At 40.7% G+C, this 22,079-nt stretch overlaps 1 protein-coding gene across 1 annotated transcript in view; it reads left to right on the top strand.

Annotated features, from left to right (window-relative positions):
* GIPC2 (GIPC PDZ domain containing family member 2) overlaps positions 1-22,079 on the top strand; it is an 86,205-nt gene that overhangs the window by 44,880 nt on the left and 19,246 nt on the right. Inside the window, exons 3-4 of the mRNA XM_038541584.1 lie at positions 1,518-1,698; positions 20,849-20,955. Coding sequence (XP_038397512.1) covers positions 1,518-1,698; positions 20,849-20,955 — 288 coding nt within the window. The remainder of the gene's footprint in view (positions 1-1,517; positions 1,699-20,848; positions 20,956-22,079) is intronic.

Here is a 22,079-nt window from a genome sequence, read left to right as displayed (position 1 = left end):
AAAATATGGGAGTAAAAAAGAAACCTACTGTGAGTTTTGATATATAGTAATAAAACTTAAAGCCCAACCTTTCCAGAATAGTCTTTTACTATTTTCTTTCCTTCTTTTTTTCTTTTTTTTTTTTTTGTGACATTGTGGAGATGCTGGGGTACATGAGCTCAGTTTTCATCTTAACTCTTAGCCACAGTGGTCACCCTGCTGATTCAAAAGATGTTATTCCAGGGATGCCTGGGTGGCTCAGTGGTTGAGCGTCTGTCTGCCTTTGGCTCAGGGCGTGATCCTGGAGACCCGGCATCGAGTCCCACATCAGGCTCCCTGCATGGAGCCTGCTTCTCCCTCTGCCCGTGTCTCTGCCTCTTTTTCTCTCTGTTGTCTTTCATGAATAAATAAATAAAGTCTTAAAAAAAGATGTTATTCCTCCACCTGGTAAGAGTGGGGAATGCACATGCTTTTATTATACATTTAGCGGCCCCTAATATTTCTATCCTTCCACTCCTAGGAAGGATTTGTGACTCATGAGGCCGAGTGGCCTTCCTTTTGCCCCGTTCCTCACTACTGTGGAAGAACTGAACTTGCAAGGCTGTTATCTGTGTGGGATTTTCTGGGCCCCCAGCCCTAAAATCCTTCCATAAAATATTAATACTATCTTAGGGAGTCTTCGGTCTCCTTTTGAGACTCTGCACTACAGATTTTTGTATAGAAGTAAGATAAATTTAAGAAAGACCAATGTGAAAATTTCCTGTGAGTCTTAAGTTCTCTTGACTTAAATTTTATAAATGAAAAATGATAGTATAAAATCACTCTTACTGGCTTCCTTATTAGTTACCAATGTTCTTAGCTGACGTTGTACCAATTCTTAAATCATTACATTTGTAACTGAGGTTTAAAAATGTAGTTTGTAAAAAAAGCTGAAGCTCTACTCTTATGTAATGGGTTTCGTTTTGAAATGATTCAACAATAATTTTTGGAGGGACTTCACTGTGTAGTACTGTGCTAGACACAGAGCATATGATGGTGAATAACACCATCTCTGTCTCTAAGGATATTGCAGTTCAGTAATGGAGACTGAGAGGTGAATGGACAATTGTACTATAGTATGCTGAACTGGCAAATTACTTGATTTTCCCAAGCTTCAATTTTTCTGCTCTATGACATGAGACTTTCATAAAGGTTGTTAAAATTAAATGAGATGGCAAATGTAAAGTGCTCAGCTTAGAGCTCAGGATATGTAGCAAAACCTACTATAAAAACATGAGAGTGACACCTTGATCAGTCCTGGAGGAGTACCCCAGGGGATGTCAGAAGTTTCTCAGAGGAGGTATGATGACCGATGGAGCAGAACTCTGAATGAGGTAAGATGGTTGTCCTTTGTTGCTTGGTCTTTTCATCTTTAACTGGGCATTAAGCTGCATTGTTAACATGTCAGTGTATTATATATAATGTCTCAGGAGCACAAAAAGTAATGTTATGCAGTTCCACTCTGTATTATGTGTTATCCTTAATTTTCTTTCTTTCAGAGAATTAAAGATGGCAGCCTAATTGACTCCATTAAAACAATCTGTGTGGGGGATCATATTGAATCCATAAATGGAGAAAATATCGTTGGGTGGCGTCACTATGATATTGCAAAAAAATTAAAGGAATTAAAAAAAGATGAATCCTTTACCTTGAAGTTAATAGAACCCAAGAAGGCATTTGGTAAGTCGGGTATGGGTGTGTATGTGTGTGAAGTGTTTTATCCCGTGGCTCGTCTTTCTAAGGGTAGTAAATACTTAGATGTGATGCCATGTGTTACAGTATATCCATTAAGGATATAGGGAATGATAGCACTGTTGTCAAGGGCAACAACTCTTCAAGGAGAAAAAAGTTGTCTAAAAGGACATTTCTGAAAGACCTTTGGAGTTACAAAGTCTAATGTCTAGTGACTCTGTGGCTGTTCCAAACTCCAAGAAGATCACATTGTATTATAATCATCTTGCTGAGCAGTAAAATTCTTGATTAAGCTCTCTAAGCCACAATATCTATTGTTCATGGACTTCAGCAGCAACAACTTTAGTTACACAAAGAATCGGTATTTAAAATAGTTATCTAGTCTATTTTAAAGACTTCCTTCAATCCCTTTCCTCCATTGGCATTTTGAATTTGGCAGCATGAGATGGTATGAAATTACTTCCACTTTGGTGTGACATCTGTACTTGCTTGGTTTTAGCCATGGCAGCTGTTTCCCAACTGTTCAACCCCCCAGGGCCATCTCATCTATAGGAAAATGTGCCAGCTTCTCTCTCACTACCCAGCACTATTTTAATAAGCCAAATGACGGCCTAGTGTTCATCAGTGTTGAAATATCTTCAGCAGAATCATTCTAGGCTGCCCTTACTCATCCATGACCCCACCCAACTTATGTTCTTTCCTTTGCTCACAGTACATAAATACTCCTTACAATTGGTCTCTAATGGTTGTTTTCTCAGGGCAGTTAATAAAAATGGTGGGGGACTGCAATGGATCTGGGGAATTACATTTCCCCTCTCTTAGCAAGTAAGCGACAGATACTAGCCATATGGAAATGGAAATTCTCTGCTTCCAAGTGATTTCTGTGCCATTTATAGAAATACAGTGTAGGTTATATTACTTGTGGGAGAAAGAGTTCAATAGAAGATGTGAGAAAAGAATGCCTTGAACTGAGCAATGTATAGAATTGTTGAATCACTATACTGCACACCTGGAGCTAATGTAACACTGTATGTTAACTATATTGGAATTAAAAAAACCCAAAACAAAATACTGGGTGGCATGAGGAAGGGGGAGGAAGAATGCCTTATGCCACTGCTGCTCCTGGAAGCAATACTAGATGCTGTGATTCTGAATGGTGTACAACCCAGCTTTAACCCCCCCCTCCCCCATCACAGAAGAAGGTGGGCAGCACTCAGGTTTCTATCCAGCATTCCTTTTGAAGTGGCTTCGTTTGCTAACCAACTCCCTGGGTATTATAACATAGAAATGGATAGGATGTAAGCAGTTTGAGATATTTTTATTTGATTTAGACTCTTTGTAAATCAGTCATTCTCTCAGTACAACTCAAGGGGGTATAGTATTTTTCCACCTTAGATCACCACCACATAATCTGTTTTTCAGAGTTAACTTTTTCCTATTTTTACCTATTGTCCCTGTATTTTTTTTTAAGATTTATTTATTCATGAGAAACATAGACACACACACACACACACACACACACACACACACACACAGGCAGAGGGAGAAGCAGGCTCCATGCAGGGAGCCCGACGTGGGACTCGATCCCCGGTCCCCAGGATCACGCCCTGGGTGGAAGGCTGGCGCTAAACAGCTGAGCTACCCAGGGATTCCCCCTGTCCCTGTATCTTTATAGAAAGTTGCGATACACTTTAACTTGGATGCTTGGTTGTTGTTAGTCTTGGATGTTACATATTTCATTGCATTTAGCTATTATTGCTCTGTGGTTGGATTTTTTTCCTTCAGTACCCGAGACACATGTGTAACTGGCTGGTGTACTGCACTGCCTTATGTGCCTGGCTGCTTTTGAACCTGCTCCTTGTTGCCTCATGTGAATTCTCTGTACACATTTGAGAAGGACACTGGGTAGGATTTTCCTAGTGGGGGTCTATTACTTTAGCATCCCAAATGCTGGTGGTGCTGTGGGTTAGGATATGTGGAAATTGATTTTGGAGCAATGATAAGTTGTTATCTTCTAAAGTTCCTATGATAGCTTAACCTAACTTAAATCTGCTGGACTATATGCATTTTCCACTCTGGGTTGATACTTGATTTTGGGCCATCGCTTGGGGATTTCTCTTAATATTTTATTTTATTTTTTTTTAATTTTTATTTATTTATGATAGTCAGAGAGAGAGAGAGAGAGAGAGAGAGAGGCAGAGACACACAGGCAGAGGGAGAAGCAGGCTCCATGCACCGGGAGCCCGACGTGGGATTCGATCCCGGGTCTCCAGGATCGCGCCCTGGGCCAAAGGCAGGCGCCAAACCGCTGCGCCACCCAGGGATCCCGGGGATTTCTCTTAGAAATAGGGATCTAGTTTCCCCCAGATCTCTTTGTTCTAATCTCATGTTTTCCTGTTTCCTTCTTTCCTGTGTCTTTTAGCATTGTCATTGATGAATTGATTCAAATTCATAGTCCTTCATAATTATCTGACTTTGTTGTCTTGGGTTCCTAGGAGAAAAGGGTCAATATAGGTGAAGCAGAATGTTCTGATTTCTGCAATCAGGCCACCTATGCTGAAATGAAGTCATTTCTAGGATTTTACTAAAAGCTGTTGAAATAGCCATACAGTCTAGTATTTTGACATTTCCTTACCAACTTCCCTAAAGATTTACCCTGCGGGGAGTCATGTAGACTGTGTACTAAAATGCAAGAAGGAGTGTAGTTGGTTACTTTGCAATGGTATAACAAGGATGATGAACACAACTTTCAGCCATGGATAAGGAAATCTTTACAGCCTGCTCCCATTTTCTTTTTTTCTTTTCTTTTTTTTTTTATGATAGTCACAGAGAGAGAGAGAGAGGCAGAGACACAGGCAGAGGGAGAAGCAGGCTCCATGCACCGGGAGCCTGACGTGGGATTCGATCCTGGATCTCCAGGATCGCGCCCTGGGCCAAAGGCAGGCGCTAAACTGCTGCGCCACCCAGGGATCCCCCTCCCATTTTCATATTTTAGGTCCACCAATATTCACATCCCACTTCTAGGGGCCATTATATGTGCCAAGATTCTTTGAGAACCATAGAATAGACACTTTCTAGTTTAATGAAAAGGCTTTTTTATTTATTTTTTGGGGGGAAGACTATCAAGTAGGTCTCAGAAAAAAAGACTGTGTCAGTAATGCCTTGGGAAGGTCAGGAACTAAGGCCATTTCAGGTATGTATGAACCAGACACCTCTCATGGAACTGGCCTAATTAACTCTCTCTAGTTATTTCCTATCTTCATGTTACTCCACTCAGGATTCAAATTCCTGGGAGAGCGGGGGAAACATTAGGTTATGTCCCATCTTGATAGTGGGGAGACAGGCTACATGGTTAATAGGCCCACCCAAATCCTGCAGAACAGTGAGGGAGAAGTTTCCTTTTGGATAGGGAAAAAAGTAGCAGATGTCCGTTTTGCCATTAGCTGGTTTTATCTTGACTTTTATTTTTTTTTTAAGATTTTATTCATGACCCCCCCCACACACACAGAGAGAGAGAGAGAGAGAGAGAGAGAGAGAAAGAGGCAGAGACATAGGCAGAGGGAGAAGCAGACCCCATGCAAGGAGCCCAACGATGGGACTTGATCCTGGGACTCCAGGATCACACCTTGGGCTGAAGGCAGGCGCCAAACTGCTGAGCCACCCAGGAATCCCTGGTTTTATCTTGACTTTGAATCTGATTCTATCCATGCATGATACTGTCAGTCTATTGGTGTTGGGTGCTGTGTGAATGGCAGTTTGGCAGTGTACTCTAGAGCTCATGATAGCATAGAGCTTTTTTTTTTTTTTTTTTTTTTTTAATAAAGATTTTAAGTAGTCACTACACCCAATGTGGGACTTGAACTTACAACTCTGAGATCAAGAGTTGCATGTTCTACCTTCTGGGCCAGCCAGGCTGCATCAAGCTTTCAAGGGAAAGAGTAAAAGCCACATTCTTCATGGTGCTGGCCACTAGATTTGGAAAGGACAGCAATCCAGATTTGGACTATACTTCTGGGAAGGTCCTTCATTTATGTCTCCCACAAATAATTTATTGAGAATCTTCCGTGTTTGAGGTACTCCATTAGGTACGGTAGATACTAAGAAAGAAGACTAAGCTACAGCCCCTCCTTTTGAGGAGCTCACAGTTTAGCAGAAGACTGTTATTGACTGAATTGTGTCCCTCTAAAATTCATGTGTTGCTGTCCTAATCTCCATTAGCTCAGAATGTGACTGTATTTGGAGATAAGGTCTTTAAGGAGGCAATTAAGTTAAAATGAGATCATTAGGGTGGGCCCTGAGCCAATGTGACTGATCTAAGAGGAGAAAATTGGGACACAAATGCACATAGCAGGAGAATGCCATGTGACCATGAAGACCTCTATAGATCAAGAAGAGAGGTCTTAGGAGAAAGCAATCCTGGTAATGGCCTGATCTCCAACTTCCTCAGAACTGAGGAAATAGATGTCTTTTGTTTAAGCTGGGTGGTCCTTTGTGACAGCTCTAGGAAAGGAACACAGAAGCCAATAGGCTTAAAGAAAAATTACAGTGCAAATTCTTTGAGACAATATGAGTGCCCTAATAATCTAGAAGGTATTGGTGGAATATCTTAGCTGTCCTTTGGTCTTGGGTAGATGGCAGGCACATACTGATGTTTTCATTCAGCAGGTATTTGAGCAGTTAGTACATGCTGTGTTAGACTATGAGTTGCTGGGATAATAATAGTTTCTTGAGCATCCACTGTATTCCATCACCATACTACCTGCTTGGTATATCACATGAATAAGATATTGTTCTTGCCTTCAGGAAATTCCTATCTAGTGGGAGGAGATGAATTCAACAAAGAGAGTTAGAGGTGCTAACATGTACTAGAGGCATAAAAATGGGCGATATCAAGTCTACCTAAGGAGTTGAGGAAAAGCTTCCTGGATAAAAGATTTGAGCTGAATCTTAAAACAAGATGTAATCTGTGAACAAATTAGGGAAGATTGTCCTAGGGAGTAGAAATAGAATAAGCAAAGATGTAGAGGTATAGAGCAGTATCCTATGTTTGGGAATACCATGTATGTCTGTATGATTGGAATGGAGGTTCTAGGTGGTTGTGTGGCAAGAGATGAAAGTTCTCAAGGGTCAGTAGAGACCACATTATCAAGAGCCTTCTATGTGAAGATAAAGAGTGGGCAATGAAGGGGCTTAAGCAGGGGAGTAACATGATGAGACATGGCTTTTAGACAGTTTGGAGACTGTATCAAATGGGGGTGGTGATTTATAAGCTAGTGTGGTCAAGGAATACCATGAAGATTATGTTGTATAGGTTAAGGAGAGAGAAGATGAAATCCTGGATGAAGGCAGTTCTGGTAGGTATGGAGGTGAGAAATAGTTCTAAGGACTAGACAGTGGTGCGCTGGAGCCACTTGTGCACATTTCTCCCAAACTCCGTGTTAGTGACATCATGTTGGTGGCTTGAAAATGGCTGTGGTGCAAGTTTGGATTTTAATTTTTAGCCTGGAGAGCTGATGGTTAAACATTTACCTGCATACCACTGTATATTAAGAAGGTAGACCTGGAAACTCAATGAATGTAGAGGTTAAAGAAAAAAGATTGCAGATGATGACCCACAGATTTGTGGCTTTGCATGAGAAATGGAATGTAGTGACTTTCTTTAACATGAGGAAAATAGGAAGAGAAATAGATTTGGGTAAGGACTTAGAGAAGAGAGACTGTACTTACAGTATGATTTTAGGCCTGATAAGTTTGAAACCTGTGGGAGAATTCAGCTGGCAATGTGTAAGAGGTAGACACGTGTTAAGAACGGGAGCCTAGGGAATGGGATATTTTGAAGCTGTGGAAATCTGATCACTGAGAGTAGTAAGAAAAAGACCAGAGAGCTGTAGGGGGAGCCCAGCATTTAGGGAGTAGAAAGAGGAGGAGCCAGCAAAGCAAGGAAAGGCCAGATATGGAAGAGACAGACTCTGGATGGCCTTTTCCAAAGCATTCAAGAACCCATTACTTGTCACAAGAGCAGGTGCTCCTTTTTCTGAGGGAGAAATAGTGGCTTCTTTAAAACATAACCTCAAATTCTCCTGTGTTGATCAGAGTTTAAGTCACTATTTTTCATCTAGTGGGTCTCACTATTTTTCATCTAGTGGGTCTCACACTATTTTTATCCAGTGTGTTTAGAACAGGGAGTAGAATAGAATCAAAAACTTTGTGGTGCTTTGTGCCTAGTAAGGATAGGTTATATTGTACATATCAGTTACATGCGTTTTTCTATATTTGTGTCTCAGGTATATATATGTATATGTGTGTGTATAATTGTGTTATGATATGTGTGTATTTCTCACTGTGGGTCATAGCAAAAAATAAAAAATTGGAAGCTGCTAGTTTAAATGGTTCCCTTGTTAAAAATTTGTAGTTTGAGAAATCTCTCCCATGCCTAACATGGTTTCTCTTGGTCAGTTGCTTTCTGATCCAAATTCTCCTCCTTTTAGCCATGAGTTGATGGCAGCCTTCCCAGTCCTTATCAAGTATCGGGTGGAATGTCTCTGGTGGTATTTTTTTTAGGGCATGGCTCACTTCCTTTCCCTTTTTGCCAATGAAAAGGAACATGTCTCCACAATGAGCTCAACCCTGCAGGGTTTGCCCTGTAAACCAGACTTTCCCAAGGCTATGAAAGCCCACTCTTCTTAACTGGCTCTAGGACCAGACTAGTTCAACTGATTCGTTTCCTGTGATGCCTTTTAATTGCAGAAAAATAACTGTTAAATCTGTAAAACTTAGATTGTTTTCCTTGGATGAGTTTGTATTTATCCTGGAGAAGTTCTTGAATTTGTAATTGTTGCCCTTTATGGAAAGATGTTTGTAGAAGGGAGCCTGAAATGTTTTTGTAAATAGTTTCCAAAATCAGGGAGTTGAAAGAAAAAGTTTACCTCCTAAAGTATTGATAGTCTTTATTTTGGGGCTAGATTTTGTAATAGATCTCTGGGCTATGTCTTCTTTTAGAGGCTTCATTTCTGTGCTATGTGTCTATCAGAATAGGATGTTCAGTATGTGAAGTACGTCTGAGTCCTTTGAGTCATTCACAGCTGGAAAACTCGGACCTCATCTCTGTGATTCAGCTTCACTGATGTACTCATTTTCAAAGACTAAGTCTATTTGATATTAAGAGAGAAACTTTGGCTTTTAAGTTTTAGATGACTTTTTAGATAGAAAGTATTTTTTTTAAGTATTTGAAAAGTCTATTTTTCATGCTACTTCTAGTGAGAAAGTTTCAATCAACAAATGCTTTTGGTGCCTTTTCATGTATACCTAATTCTATAAAATATACTGGGGAATAGAATAGAAGTTACTAAAGATGAAGAAAGGCCAAGTAGTTAAGTATAGAGACTGTCATATATGGGCTGTGTGATAATGTGGCATTAGATGAATTACGCTTTCTGTAGCTTGGTTTCCTCATATAAAAAGTGAAGATAATGAATAATATTTATCACATTGAGGATTAAATGATTAAACACATGAAAAAAGTCATAGTTCCTGACACATAGTAAGTGTTCAATAAAAGTATTATTATTATGATGAAGGTATAGCCTTCCTGTAAGGAGTAATTTTAGAAACAAGAAAAACTCAATGTCTTCTGGGTGGGCTCAGATGATTAAGCATCTGCCTTGGGTTTAGGTCATGATCCCAGGGTCCTGGGATTGAGCACGCCCCCCACCCCCAAATTGGGTTCCCTGTTCAGTAGGGAGTCTGCTTCTCCCTTTGTTCCTCTCCCTGCTCATGCTTTCACTCCTTCTCAAATAAACAAATATTAAACAAACAAACAAACAAAAAACCCAAGACAAACCCATGTGAAACATGGAAAGCAATGCAGGTGAGTTGGTTAGCAAGTTTTTTTTGGGAACTCTGGTATGGTTCCAGATCTTGGAAAGACAGATGATATTACATCTCATATCAAATAATGAGATATATCCATATATCTTTATAGTAACTGCCTGCCATTCACTTTTCTAAGTACTTTCTAAGTAGCAAATCACTTAATCCTTTCAACCATGCTAAAAGATTAAGCGATTTGTTCAAGGTTTATAGGGCCAGCTAGTGTGTCCATGATGGAGGCAGGCTTCTAACACATGCAGTGAACTTTCAGAGCCAGCTCTCTAACAATTATTATTGGACAAGTCCGTGTTTGCTGTCCTCAAGGAGCTTGCAATTTATATGAGGAGGTGGATACATTAAGAATCAAATAATTCTATTAATGGTAGTAATAGCTATCATTTACTGAATGCTTCTAAGAAGCAATAAAGAACATAGACTCTGAGGCAAATTGCTTGGGTGTAATTCCTGTCTTTGCTGCTTATTACCTATGTGATTTTTGGGCCACTTACTCCCTCTGTTCCTGTTTACTTATCCATAAAGTACTGTGAGGATTAAATGAGTTAATGTATGTAAAGCACATAAAATAGTGCTTGCCATGTAGTGCTACGCAAATGAAAGTCATTCCTAATAGGACTACTCTTATGGCCTGGTTTAATCCGCATGCCATTCCTGAGAGGGTTTTTCAGATAAGTAAACTGAAACTTTGGGCAGTTAAATGCCTTACTGAGGTCACCCAGTGGTGGACGGGAAGTGCAAGTACAGTACCTCATTCCTGTTTGCTCCTGAGGCTTGTGTTCTTCCCAGTGTAGTTACTGCCTCTCTAGAATACAGCATGAACTGTGACATGTGCTGTGATATGGATTCAAACAAAGTGCAGTTCAGCTGAGAGCTGACTCGTCCGTGACTGTGAAGGTTCTAAAGCTTAGAGAGTGATGGGGGCTGGGAGAAATGGTAAGATTGGGAAGAAGAACTTCCCCAAAGAGAAAGCCATGGTTTTTGGTAGGTCCCAATAGAATCAGGGACCAGTATGCTATTTCCATGCCACTCACCATGAGAAGTGACAGGACACTTGAAGGAGTTGCATAGGGTATTAGAATCTTAAGAACTGTGGCCTTGCAATCAATCTAGGCGCAGAACACCCTGTATCCTGGGCTTGGGCTGCAAGTGGACCCACTGACTTGGACAATAGAGTTTCAGGGTAGAGTTTGTGTTGGACTGAGCACATTAGCCCTCTTGATCCTCAGAGGGGAAGACAGACTTACCTAGAAAACTAAGAGTTGGTTTCTCACCAAGCTTCTGGAGTAGGGGGCTCCAAGTCTGGTTCAACCTGAAATTTCTTATACCCAGAATTATGGATTAAAATTTTAAATTCATTTCAGAAATTTAAATTGGTGTTCAGAGAAGGGAAAGATGAGTAAGCTGGACTAGGTGAGAAAATTTCCTAGAGAAGATTGCATTTGAACTTGAGCTTAGCAGATGGAAAGAAAAGTATAGACAAGGAGGGTTTTCTACGGAAAGTGTTCAGGACTGTGAAGAGCCCAGGCTTGTAGGAATTGCAACAAATCAGGTCGCAAAAGCAGTTTCTGGGTTCTTCTTCTTCTTCTTTTTTTTTTTTTTTGTTTTGGATTTTTAAATTTAAACTCAATTTAATTAACAAATACTGTATTATTAGTTTCAGAGGTAGAATCCAGTGATTCATCAGTTGCATACAACACCCAGCACTTATCACTTCAAGTGCCCTCCTGATGAAAACAGGAGGGAGACAAATCATGGGAGACTCTAAGCTATAAACAGACTGAGGGCTGCTAGAGGGGAGGTTGGTGGGGGGGGATGGGATGGTTGGGCTCTTCTAAGAAGAGCTCTGAAAACTAGGTGGGGGAATCTGAGCTTGTTTGTTTGTTTTTAAAGATTTTATTTAGTTATTCATGAGAGAGGCAGAGACACAGGCAGAGGCAGAAGCAGGCTCCCTGCGGGGAGCCCCTGCGGGTCTTGATCCCAGGACTCTGGGATCATGACTTGAACCCAAGGCAGATACTCAACTGCTGAGCCACCCAGGTGCCCCTCTGAGCTTGTTTTTGAGGATAATATGGAGTCATTGAGGTATTATAACTGAAGGATGACATGATAAAATAGATTTGGGGGAACTAAGCCTGGAAATACAACGTGGCCGTATTTTATAGAGGAGAAACTGTAGGAGGCTGCTGTAGCCATACCTGAGTGAGTGAGAAGGGCTGGGGTCGGGGGCAGCTGCAGGCATTTGAAGTAGAGAAAAAAGCCTGAGTAATATTGCCAAGGCAGAAATGGTGGTTAGGGGGTGGACTGATGCTCAAAGGAGAAGAGAGAAGGGAAAGTTCAGAAAAAGCAAATGTCACTCCCAAGATGTCTATCCTTGGAGCCTCTATGAGAAGAGTGATTAGAAATGAGGTGGTTTAGAGGTAGAAATTGTTTGTGGGAAAGTCAGGGAGAGATGTTCAGTTCTAGATATTTTGTCTGACAGTGGCACTCTCTTTCATGTATTTTTTAAAAAGATTTTACTTATTTATTCATGAGAGACGTACAGAGAGAGAGGCAGAGACACAGGCAGAGGGAGAAGCAGGCTCCCTGCAGGGAGCCCAACGCGGGACTCGATCCTGGATCTCCAGGACCACACCCTGGGCCGAAGGCCGGTGCTCAACCGCTGAGCCACCCAGGTGACTCTCATGTATTTTTTGGCAAAGGTTTAAAGTGTTCACAATGATGAATTTTGGGGGTAGAACGTGCCACTTTGTCATCTTTTAATGTCCCAGTTTGCTCAGCCCTTCTATCCAGCTAGATGCCGGTGTGGCATTTACCACAAAGATCCTGTGGGAGGAGATAAATGAAGAGTGAAGTTCTTTTTTGTGGAGTGTGGCAGGTGTGTTAGATGAATACTGACTGTAATTGATAAATGTGTCTTCAGTGTAAAACCCCAGCCGAATAAAGACCCAGGCTAAACATGCACTCTTTTCCTATTCTAGTTGAGAAAGTGTCGTTAAAAAGAAAATTTATTAAAGGCTGACGTTTTTAATTAGGTGAGAAAAGTGGAACTATAATCCGTAAGACTAAGAATTTTGTAATCTATGTTTCCCAAGACGCTTACCTTAAGGCAGTGATTGGTTTCTTAGAACTATAATGTTTCAGGAGCATTTGGAATTAGTGACAACCGTGAATAGAAGACGGGTAACAGTTTTCAACTGTTCTTAAGCTTTGTAATAGCAGTGTAGGAGGAAGGGGGGCAAAAATGATGCTACAATATACAAGTGGCTTCCCTAATATGGCTCAATAGGATGAACATAATATAACTTATTAGAGAAACAGCAATTATGTCAATAACACATATTTTGCCTGAGTATTTGTACAATGGGAGTTGTCATATAGTTATAGGAAAATGGGTCTAACACATTGTGCTCAAAACTGTGGTAAGAGATTATTCCTTTTGTGTATGGAAGATGGCATATGAAGTGAAAAGGCAGATTATAAAACAACGTGTGGTAATACCCCATTTCTGTAAAAACAATCTTTTAAATGTAGAAGAAAAATGACTTATGGTATAGGTATACTGACATTTAATAGTTGTTTAGGTGAGTTATGAGTGAGTTCTTTCTCTAGGCTTCCTGTATTTTTTTGCATTTTTATTTTTAATTTATTTTATTTTTTATTTATGTATTCTTTTTTTAATTTATGTATTCTTTAAAGATTTTATTTATTTATTCATGAGGGACAGAGAGAGAGAGGCAGAGACACAGGCAGAGGGAGAAGCAGGCTCCTCACAGGGAGTGCGATGTGGGACTCGATCCCAGGACTCGGGGATCATGCCCTGAGCCAAAGGCAAAAGCTCAACCCCTGAGCCACCCAGGTGACACTTTCTTTTTTTTTTTTTTTTTTTTTTGCATTTTCAATATAAAATGAACATACTCACTTTCATAACCAGAAAATAATTATTTATAAAAAGAGGCTAGCGTTTCTAGGCTAGGAAGTAGAGAAACTGAATCATCTACTTTTAGTGGCTTTATAGTTTTTACCTATATGATTATTCTCATTTTAAGCAGTTTTCTTTAATATTATAAATGGTTCTGTGTTAGAAATAGGGTATAATTCCATTGTATCACCTCTTTAAGATTGTTTTTGTAAGTACTTTTCATACCTTTTTGAAGGCTGATATAAAAATATGTAACAGTAAACCAATAATACAAGTGAACAATGACTCTTGATTTCTTGAACTCTTATGATAAAATCATGTGGAATAAAATAAGTTCATTTTTATTTTATTTATTTATTTTTAATATAAAATAAGTTTATGAAAGGGTAAAACTATTTTAGCCAGTAATTAAAACATTTTTGCTTTCATATAGGCATCCCGAGGTTCATAATCTTTTTTTGTAACACGGTCTCCTCTGGATTAAAGCTACAGACCTTCTTCCCAGAGGTGCACATTAACTTTTGCCTGTGATTTCAAGGAGTCATAAAAATGGCTGAGTTTTTCTGCAATGACATCTTAACTGAAGAACAAGATTTGGGTCACAGTTACTCCACTTCCCATAAACGTCATGCACCGTTCAGTCTCATCAAAGGAACAGTTAAGAGCAGCTGCTTATGTGTGTGTTTTGTGGGGTTGGTTCGCGTGTTGCCAGCCCTTTTGATCCAAAGGACAACTGACGCCTTGTACATGTGGCATCCACTTCTTTTTTTTATCTGCCCCAACGTCCTACCAGCTGAATTAAAAACAAACAAACAAACAAAAACTCATGGCTATTCTAAAGGCGTCTGAGAGATGTTGATGAGAGGAAGGGCACGTGGAAAAGAAGAAAATGTGCAGTTAACATTTTAGATCCTGGGGCACAAGCTAGGTTTTAGGTCAGCTGTTCTGAGAAGTGTGTGTGTGTGTGTGTGTGTGTGTGTGTGTGTGTGTGTGTAGGGGGCTAGACGTAGGGTAGGGAGCGTTTGAGTGGTGTTTAGAGACAGTTCCATTCGTGTATGTCCAAGCACTGGAAGGCCTCTATAGAAATCGCTTCACTGCTTAAACAAAATTCTGTGTTGTGAGATGTCTTGTAGTTGGAGACTGTAGAAGACCTTACCAAACTGGCTTGCACAGAAAAGGGAATCTTCTGAATCAAGCGTCCTTGAGTGATGCTGGCATTAGCAAAACTCCATGTAGGGCTTGTATAATGTGATCAGGACTCAGTTTCTTACTCTTTCTTTTTGCTCTGCTGCTGAGGCATCAGCTTCATTATTCACATATCATGTTAAGGTTAGCTTGACCCTGTGTCCCAAGATGGGCATCAGCAACTACAACTATTGGGACTGTGTGCTTCCTTATTCATGTAGAACAGAAAAGGAGAGTCCTTGTCTCAGAATTTCTAGCAGAAGTCCTTAGGTTCATTCTAATTTCACTCACATGGCCACCTCTGAAATAGTCACTTGTGGTGAAGGGAATCCATCAGGTTTCCCATCCCTGAAGCTGGGAGTGGCCCCCTTCTCCTGAACCACAGTGATCCTCAAATGACTGATGGGTCTGAGAAGACAATGAGTGTGATGGAGGGCCTCCACTGCTGAGTGCCCCCACGAGGGGTTGGGTTTATTTATTTATTTTTTAAAAGATTTTATTTATTTATTCATGAGAGACATACACAGAGAGAGGCAGAGACATAGGCAGAGGGAGAAGCAGGCTCCATGCAGGGAGCCTGATGAGGGACTCGATTCCATGACCCCAGGATCACGACCTGAGCTAAAGGCAGATGCTCAGCCACTGAGCCACATGGCTGCCCTGAGGGCTTGGGTTTAAATTCAGCCACTTTGGAGAATCTGAGTAGAGCAATGGGAGGGTCATGTGTTGTCTCCACCCTCCTGTAAACTGAAGGTGTGTGTGTGTGTGTGTGTGTGTGTGTGTTGTAGGGGGTTGGGAATCATAGTTTCATGGAAAAGATAGAGCCAAAAAGAGACCTCTATATCCGAGGTGACAAATTTCTGAACATTCTCGGAAAACTATCGCAAATATTTCTGATGGGGAGTTTGAAAGGAGCAGATTTCTTCTCTCCACGTTGAAATGTGCCAGCAGAAGCATTCTTTGATATGAACCAGGCTGCTGGGCTGAGCGCATTTTATACATGAGCCACGTAAATGTTTAAAACAGCATCATATTTTGGTGTTTTTCACATTTTATGGATGAGAGTTTATTCTCTTCAAGTTCACACAATTTGCAAACAGAGCTGGGGTTTAAACTCAGGTTTTCTGATTCTGAAGTCCGTCTTGTTCACTGAGCAAGTGTTGGATGTAGCTGTGTCTGTCTATACCCACCTCCTGTTGAAATCATGGCTCTGTCTCTGCTCAGGAAAGGGATGATCCCTGTTCTACTACCCAGTGAGGGCCCTCATGGGACCAGAACAGACTTTGTGCTGTTAGAAGTGAGGAGAATGCTCATTTCCCCCACTGTGTCACTCTCTCAGTTGGGGATCTAGCCATATTATATGTGTTTATTCTGAAAATAGGGCTTTGGTTTCTGTCAGCCCCTCTTATTTCTCTAGAGGTGGGGGTGGGACTAGAGACAGACCTTTTTCTGTCTTCTCTGTTTCCCATTTTCTCCACTTGACCTTCATGGTATAGCAGAGACTGGAGGTTGGTCTGTTTATTGAAAATACCACTTAAAATGGAGTATCATAAAGAGTGATACAAGTGTATATAAATGTCTCATTTTAAAACCTGTATATTCTTTTACTATTTTTTAAAAAAGATTTTATTTATTCATGAGAGACACACAGAGGCAGAGACATAGGCAGAAGGAGAAGCAGGCTTGCTATGGGGAGCCCAATGTGGGCCTCGATCCCAGGATCCCAGGATCACAACCTAAGCCAAAGGCAGATGCTCAGCCACTGAGCTACCCAGGCTTCCTTACTATTTTTTTTTTTTTAATGTAAAAACCACTTTCTTTGAGTGGAGGACACAAATTGGAGTTCTGTAAAGTCCTATATAATTACAACCTTAATGCATGCTTATAGGTTCTGTTTCATTTTAAAAAACTAGATACGTGAAATGCTGAATGTTTAAAGATATTTTTCCTAATCTAGTGTTGTCTTGCCCACACCTAATTTTTTTTTTTTTTTTTTTGTATCTTGCCCTCATGGAATCTTTCCAAAGCAGTTAACCTACTTTTCCTAGCCATAATAACTCCTTGGTTCACACTAACTTCATTAGGGCACGTACTTTTAAATTAAATTACATAATTAGAGTAACAGATACAATTGCCACAAAAGGAACTTGGGAACAAATGTGACTGCTTTTTGGTGCCATCTACTCAACAGTGGGAGCAGCTGTGCACACACAAGCTGTGAGTGTCCTGTGTCCTATGAGACCTGCTGCAGGTGGATAGTCTGTGTGCTTCACAGGAGTGAGGAACCCTGAATCTAGTGACTCCAGCTAGCTGCGGGCTGGAACTGCATCCCTCTCCTCAGCCCCAAGAGAGGCCTCATATAAATTTGTTCATGGGAAGTGAAGGGACTGATTTAGGGCTCTTGGCCTGGTTGGTTAGACATGCTTAGGGCCAGCACAACCAAAAGTAGGCCAGATAAGAAACATTCTCCACATTAAAACATTCATCACGGAAGCACAGAACTTGTCCTCCCCACCGCCCCTCCGCCCCTCCCCCGGCCCCAGTGGGTGAACAGGACCATCCTGCTTGTTTTCATATATAAACTGGTTGATTTAGGTCCCTGAATCATAGGATCATAGGGAAACATGGCTTCTGTTTCCTCAGCTGAAAGGCTGCCTTTCTGGTGGCCGGGCCAAGCCAGAACTTAAATTTTAACTTTTGGTGCCACCAAGTGGTTGGCTTTGAGATGACTATTCTCATGGAGAACAGTTTGACAAATAATGACTTAAAAAAAACCTGGGGTGAATTGGCGAAGCACATAGGATTTTTAGGACAGTGAAACTACTCTCTATGCTACTGTAATGGTGGATATATGTCATTAAATTTTCCAAATCCACAGAATGTACAGCACCAAGAGTGAACCCTAATGTAAACCATAGACTTTAGGCAGTGATGTGTCAGTGTAGGTCTGTTGATTGTAACAAATGTACACTGTGGTGGTGGGTGATGATGATGGGGGAGGCTGTACATTGTGGGGGCAGGAGGCATATGGGATATCTGTCTGAAGTTTTGCTGTGAACCTACAATTGCTTTAAAAAATAAAGCTTATTAAAAAAATCTTCCATTCTACCTACATTTTTCCCTTTTAGCTACCAGTGTTGCAAGTAAGATCAAGGTAAGATAGAGACATCATCTAGGGGGGCTGGCTGACTTCTCCAGCATGGATGACAATCCCTTGATAAAGTTCCCACATTTCAGAGTCTTTAGCTTTGTAAATCTTAGAAACTTAATTTTTTTGCTGTCTCCAGAGTTGTTCCATTTTCTAGGGTTATATCATACTCACTAAACTTCTAAGAGACTTGTTAAGTCAGAATGCTAGTGTAGTACTTTACAATTAGAAATGTAAGTGTCTGGTAGACCAAAACACATGTGTTAGCTGAGCAATGCATTTACTGTCCTGTAGGAAATTTATATGGGAAGACAGATTATACTGAGTAGGCTGCTTGGTGAAATCACACTGGGGTGTGTGTGCGCACACACGTGTGGTAGATGGAGTGGGAGGTGTGAGGTTGTTTATCTTGAAGGTTAGTATCATTAAGCTGAGACTGTCTTTTTGAAAATTTAATTTGTGCATAAGAGAGTGTGGGGGTGGGGCGGAGGGTGAGAGAGAGAACAACTAGGGGAGAGAGACAGAGGAAGAGGGTAAAACAGACTCTTTACTAAGCAAGGAGCCTGATGTGGGTCTCGACCCCAGGACTCTAAGATCATGACGTGAGCCAAACGCAGATGCTTAACTAACTGAGCCACCCAGGCTTCATTTTTATTTTATTTTATTTTATTTTATTTTATTTTATTTTATTTTATTTTATTTATTTTTAAAAATTTATTTTATTTTATTTATTATTTTTAATTTTTAAAAATGTTATTTATTTATTATTTTATTTAAAAATTTAAACTTTTAAATTAAATTAAATTATTTTTTAAAAGATTTTATTTATTTGCTCATGAGAGACACAGAAAAAGAGAGAGAGAGGCAGAGACACAGGCAAAGGGAGAAGTAGGCTCCATGCAGGAAGCCCGACGTGGGACTCGATCCTGGGTCTCCAGGATCACACCCTGGGCTGAAGGCAGTGCTAAACTGCTGAGCTTTCAGGCTAAACACCTGAGCCACCCCTTTTTATTATTATTTTTTAAAGATTTTAGTTATTTATTTGAGATAGAAGAGGAGAGAGAGAGAGAGAATGAATGAATGAATGAACGAATGAATGAGTGGGGAGAGAGAGAAGCAAAATCCTTGCTTAGTAGGGACCCGAACACTTAATCCCAGGACCCTGGAATCATGACCCGAGCTGAAGGCAGACGCTTAACAGACTGACCCACACAGGTGCCCAAGGCTGAGACTATCTTGAGCACTTTAGGTCTGTATGTGACTCAGAGCTGGGAACACGTTGCAGGGTGGTGCTGATGACAGACTGACTTCATCTTTCTCTTTGGGCACTCTTTTGGAAACTCTGTGCTGAGAGTTTTTTTTTTTTTTTTTTTTTTTGTGCTGAGAGTTTTAATTCATTCTTCCCTCAGACAGAGCCAGTATGAATTCATTAATTCATTCTTCCCCCAGACAGAGCCAGTATGACTGATAAGGCAAATGCTATAGACTTGCTGATAAAGCTCTAGTCTTGGAGAATCTCTCTGGTCACCATGATTAGCATTAGCTTCTTCAGCCACCATTTATAGGCTTTTGCTTGGGAGAACTGGTCTCTTTATTGCATGATAATTTTTAGTTTCATTCTCAGAAAAAGACTTGTTTTATGTTTTAGTGATCATGTCCCAAGATGTGGGTTAAAATTAATATATAAAATCCTAATCACCTAGGTAGTAGATTCCCAATAGCAAAACAGTACTTGCTGATAGGAATTATTCTAGATTCTAAGTCAATTAGAATCCATTTCTGCAGTCCACTTGATGTCTGTCTTGAGAGCATTGTATAGACCTCACAACCTACTTGCATATACCAGCCTGTCCTGTAGTTCCTCATTGGAGCTCCGATATCTCCAGTTCTTGGTATGGCCTCTCCCTGCCCCCACCTCTGTCCCTTGTCCCAAACTGCTGTCGTATAGGGTCCTCAGCCAAGGGTACTCGGGGGATATTTGCAAAGTTGTAAATTGGTAGCCTGTGACTAGAATCGGATCCACAGATCTTTTACTTTTGCCAGTATGTTGTTTTTATGAGTTTGGCTTAATTGACAAAACTTAAAAATGAGGAGATTCATAGAGAACTCTGAGTATCTGAGTATCTAGTTTCTTTTCAGCTATGCCACGCATTTCCACAGGGCAGTTAAGTTATTGGAGTGGCCTAGAGAGGGCATGTACCTTGGAGTTATCCTCAGGCCCCACCCTACCCTTTCACTCATTTATGTTACTGCTTGGTATTGGGAAAGGAGTGACTCTTGGTGCATAGGAAAAGCAAAAGAAAAATAAGACACATCAAGCCTAAGGAAAGCAGTGGTTTTCCTTGGATTTTTTGCTCACTGTTTGTTTGCCTGCCTTCTGAGGGGAATTCCTTCCTTGAAACTTGTTCCTAGCCTTTGTAGAATCCTGCTTCTCTCAGTGTGACACCACTGAATATATGCCTTGTGCTTGTAAGAGGTGTGGTGTTGGAATGTCATTGGGGAAAGCATCTAAACTTTGGGGTCACAAGACCTGGGTTTGAACCCCAGCTCTGCTCCTTACTGCGTTCTGTTTCCTTTTCTGTAAAATGAGGGCTGTAACTCATCTCATGGGTTGATAGGAGTATTAACTGAGATTCCGTATATAGAGCATCATGTAGAAGTCTGGCTAAACCTCTGCCTCTGCTCCTCTGTTACTTAGACCCCTTTTTTCTTATAATAAAGCTGTTTTATTTTTTATTCCTTACAACTTCCAGTCTTTCCCAACTGTACACTTCAAATATTTCCGTTTTCTTTTTGTAGCCACACTATGTGTAGAATATAAGAATAATGATGGTAGGTGAATTTATTTTGTTTAGGAAATTGTATAAGAAGGCGTATCTCCCATCAGATCCCTAATTGTGTATATAGTTTTATGATAGAAACTACATTTGCTTTTATAGCAGTCTGTTGAAATTCTTTCTGAATATATACACCTTTCTCCCTCCGTTGTTTGTTTACAGAAATAGGACCCAGGTCAAAGCCTGGAAAGTCATCAGCAGAAAAAATTGGTACCGAAAGAGGGACACTTCGCCTGAGATCAAAGGGTCCTGCCACCGTGGAAGAAATGGTAGGTTACGTTTCTTTAATTCTCATTCTGCTTGGAAATGTGTGGCTACTCATGTTCATTAGAGCTGGAAATAAAGGTAAAGCCACAAAGTTAAACAAAATACCACATACTCTAATTAAAGCATGGACTTTATTTAATTCATTGCCTACTTAAACAGTATGAAAATTATTGAAAGCATTTAAGAAGGAAATGTAGAAAGTAAGTGTAAGAGAAGAAATTGCCATCTATAGCCATCTTCAGCTACCTGCAGACAGCATTTGCTAGAGTCTGTAGACACCTGGACTGGCTTGAAAACTTAAATATTATTATTCATACTAATAAATATCATTATTCATGAACTTTAGTCTCCTCAGGTAAAACATTTTACAGTCATCTTTGACTCTTCTCTTTCATGTCCCACGTCCCTCCCATTAGCAAGCCCTGGTGGATCTACCTCCCTAATAGACCAGAATCCAGCAACTTCTCACTACCTGTGCCCTTATTACTCTGTCCCAGGGTACCTACAACTTATCCTGAATATTGCAGTTACCTTGTATTAAGTCTTCCATGTTCACCCTTGCCCTCTTTCCCTCTCTGCTCGGCACAACAGCCAGAATTAAAAACACAGGTGGTTCCTCTTCTGTTCCAGAGACTCTAGGGGTTTTCCATGCCACTTAGAATAAAAACTAAAGCCCTCAGATTGACCAGTGTGATTTGACTCTGCACTTCTTCTCTGCTCTTGTTTCCCACCACTCTCCTCCTGGCTCTCCCTGCTTCAGCCACATGGGTTTCCTGGCTGTCCTCATATACTCCAGATGCATCACACTTCAGGGTCTCTGTGTTGCTCTCACCTCTCCCTGAATGCCTTGCCCATTTATGGGCATGGCTCACTCTCCTGACTTCTTCATGTTTCTGTCCACATATCACCTTATCTAAAAGGCCTTCTTTGAGTATCTTGCATGAAGAGCAACTCCTATCACCCCTCCTCCTGCCCAATCTTCCTTGCCCTTAGTTATCTTTAGAGCCCTAACCACTAAAGGACACATTGTATCTTTGTTTCTTGCCTATCTGTTTAGTTCCTTTGCTCATGTGTTTTGTTCACTGCTGCTACCCCAGCGCCTAGAACAGTACCTGACACATCAAAG

Source organism: Canis lupus, chromosome 6 (genome assembly GCF_011100685.1).
Source record: "Canis lupus familiaris isolate Mischka breed German Shepherd chromosome 6, alternate assembly UU_Cfam_GSD_1.0, whole genome shotgun sequence".
Classification (NCBI taxonomy): domain Eukaryota; kingdom Metazoa; phylum Chordata; class Mammalia; order Carnivora; family Canidae; genus Canis; species Canis lupus.
The sequence above is the reverse complement of the archived record's forward strand: the minus strand, read 5'-3'. Positions and strand labels throughout refer to the sequence as shown.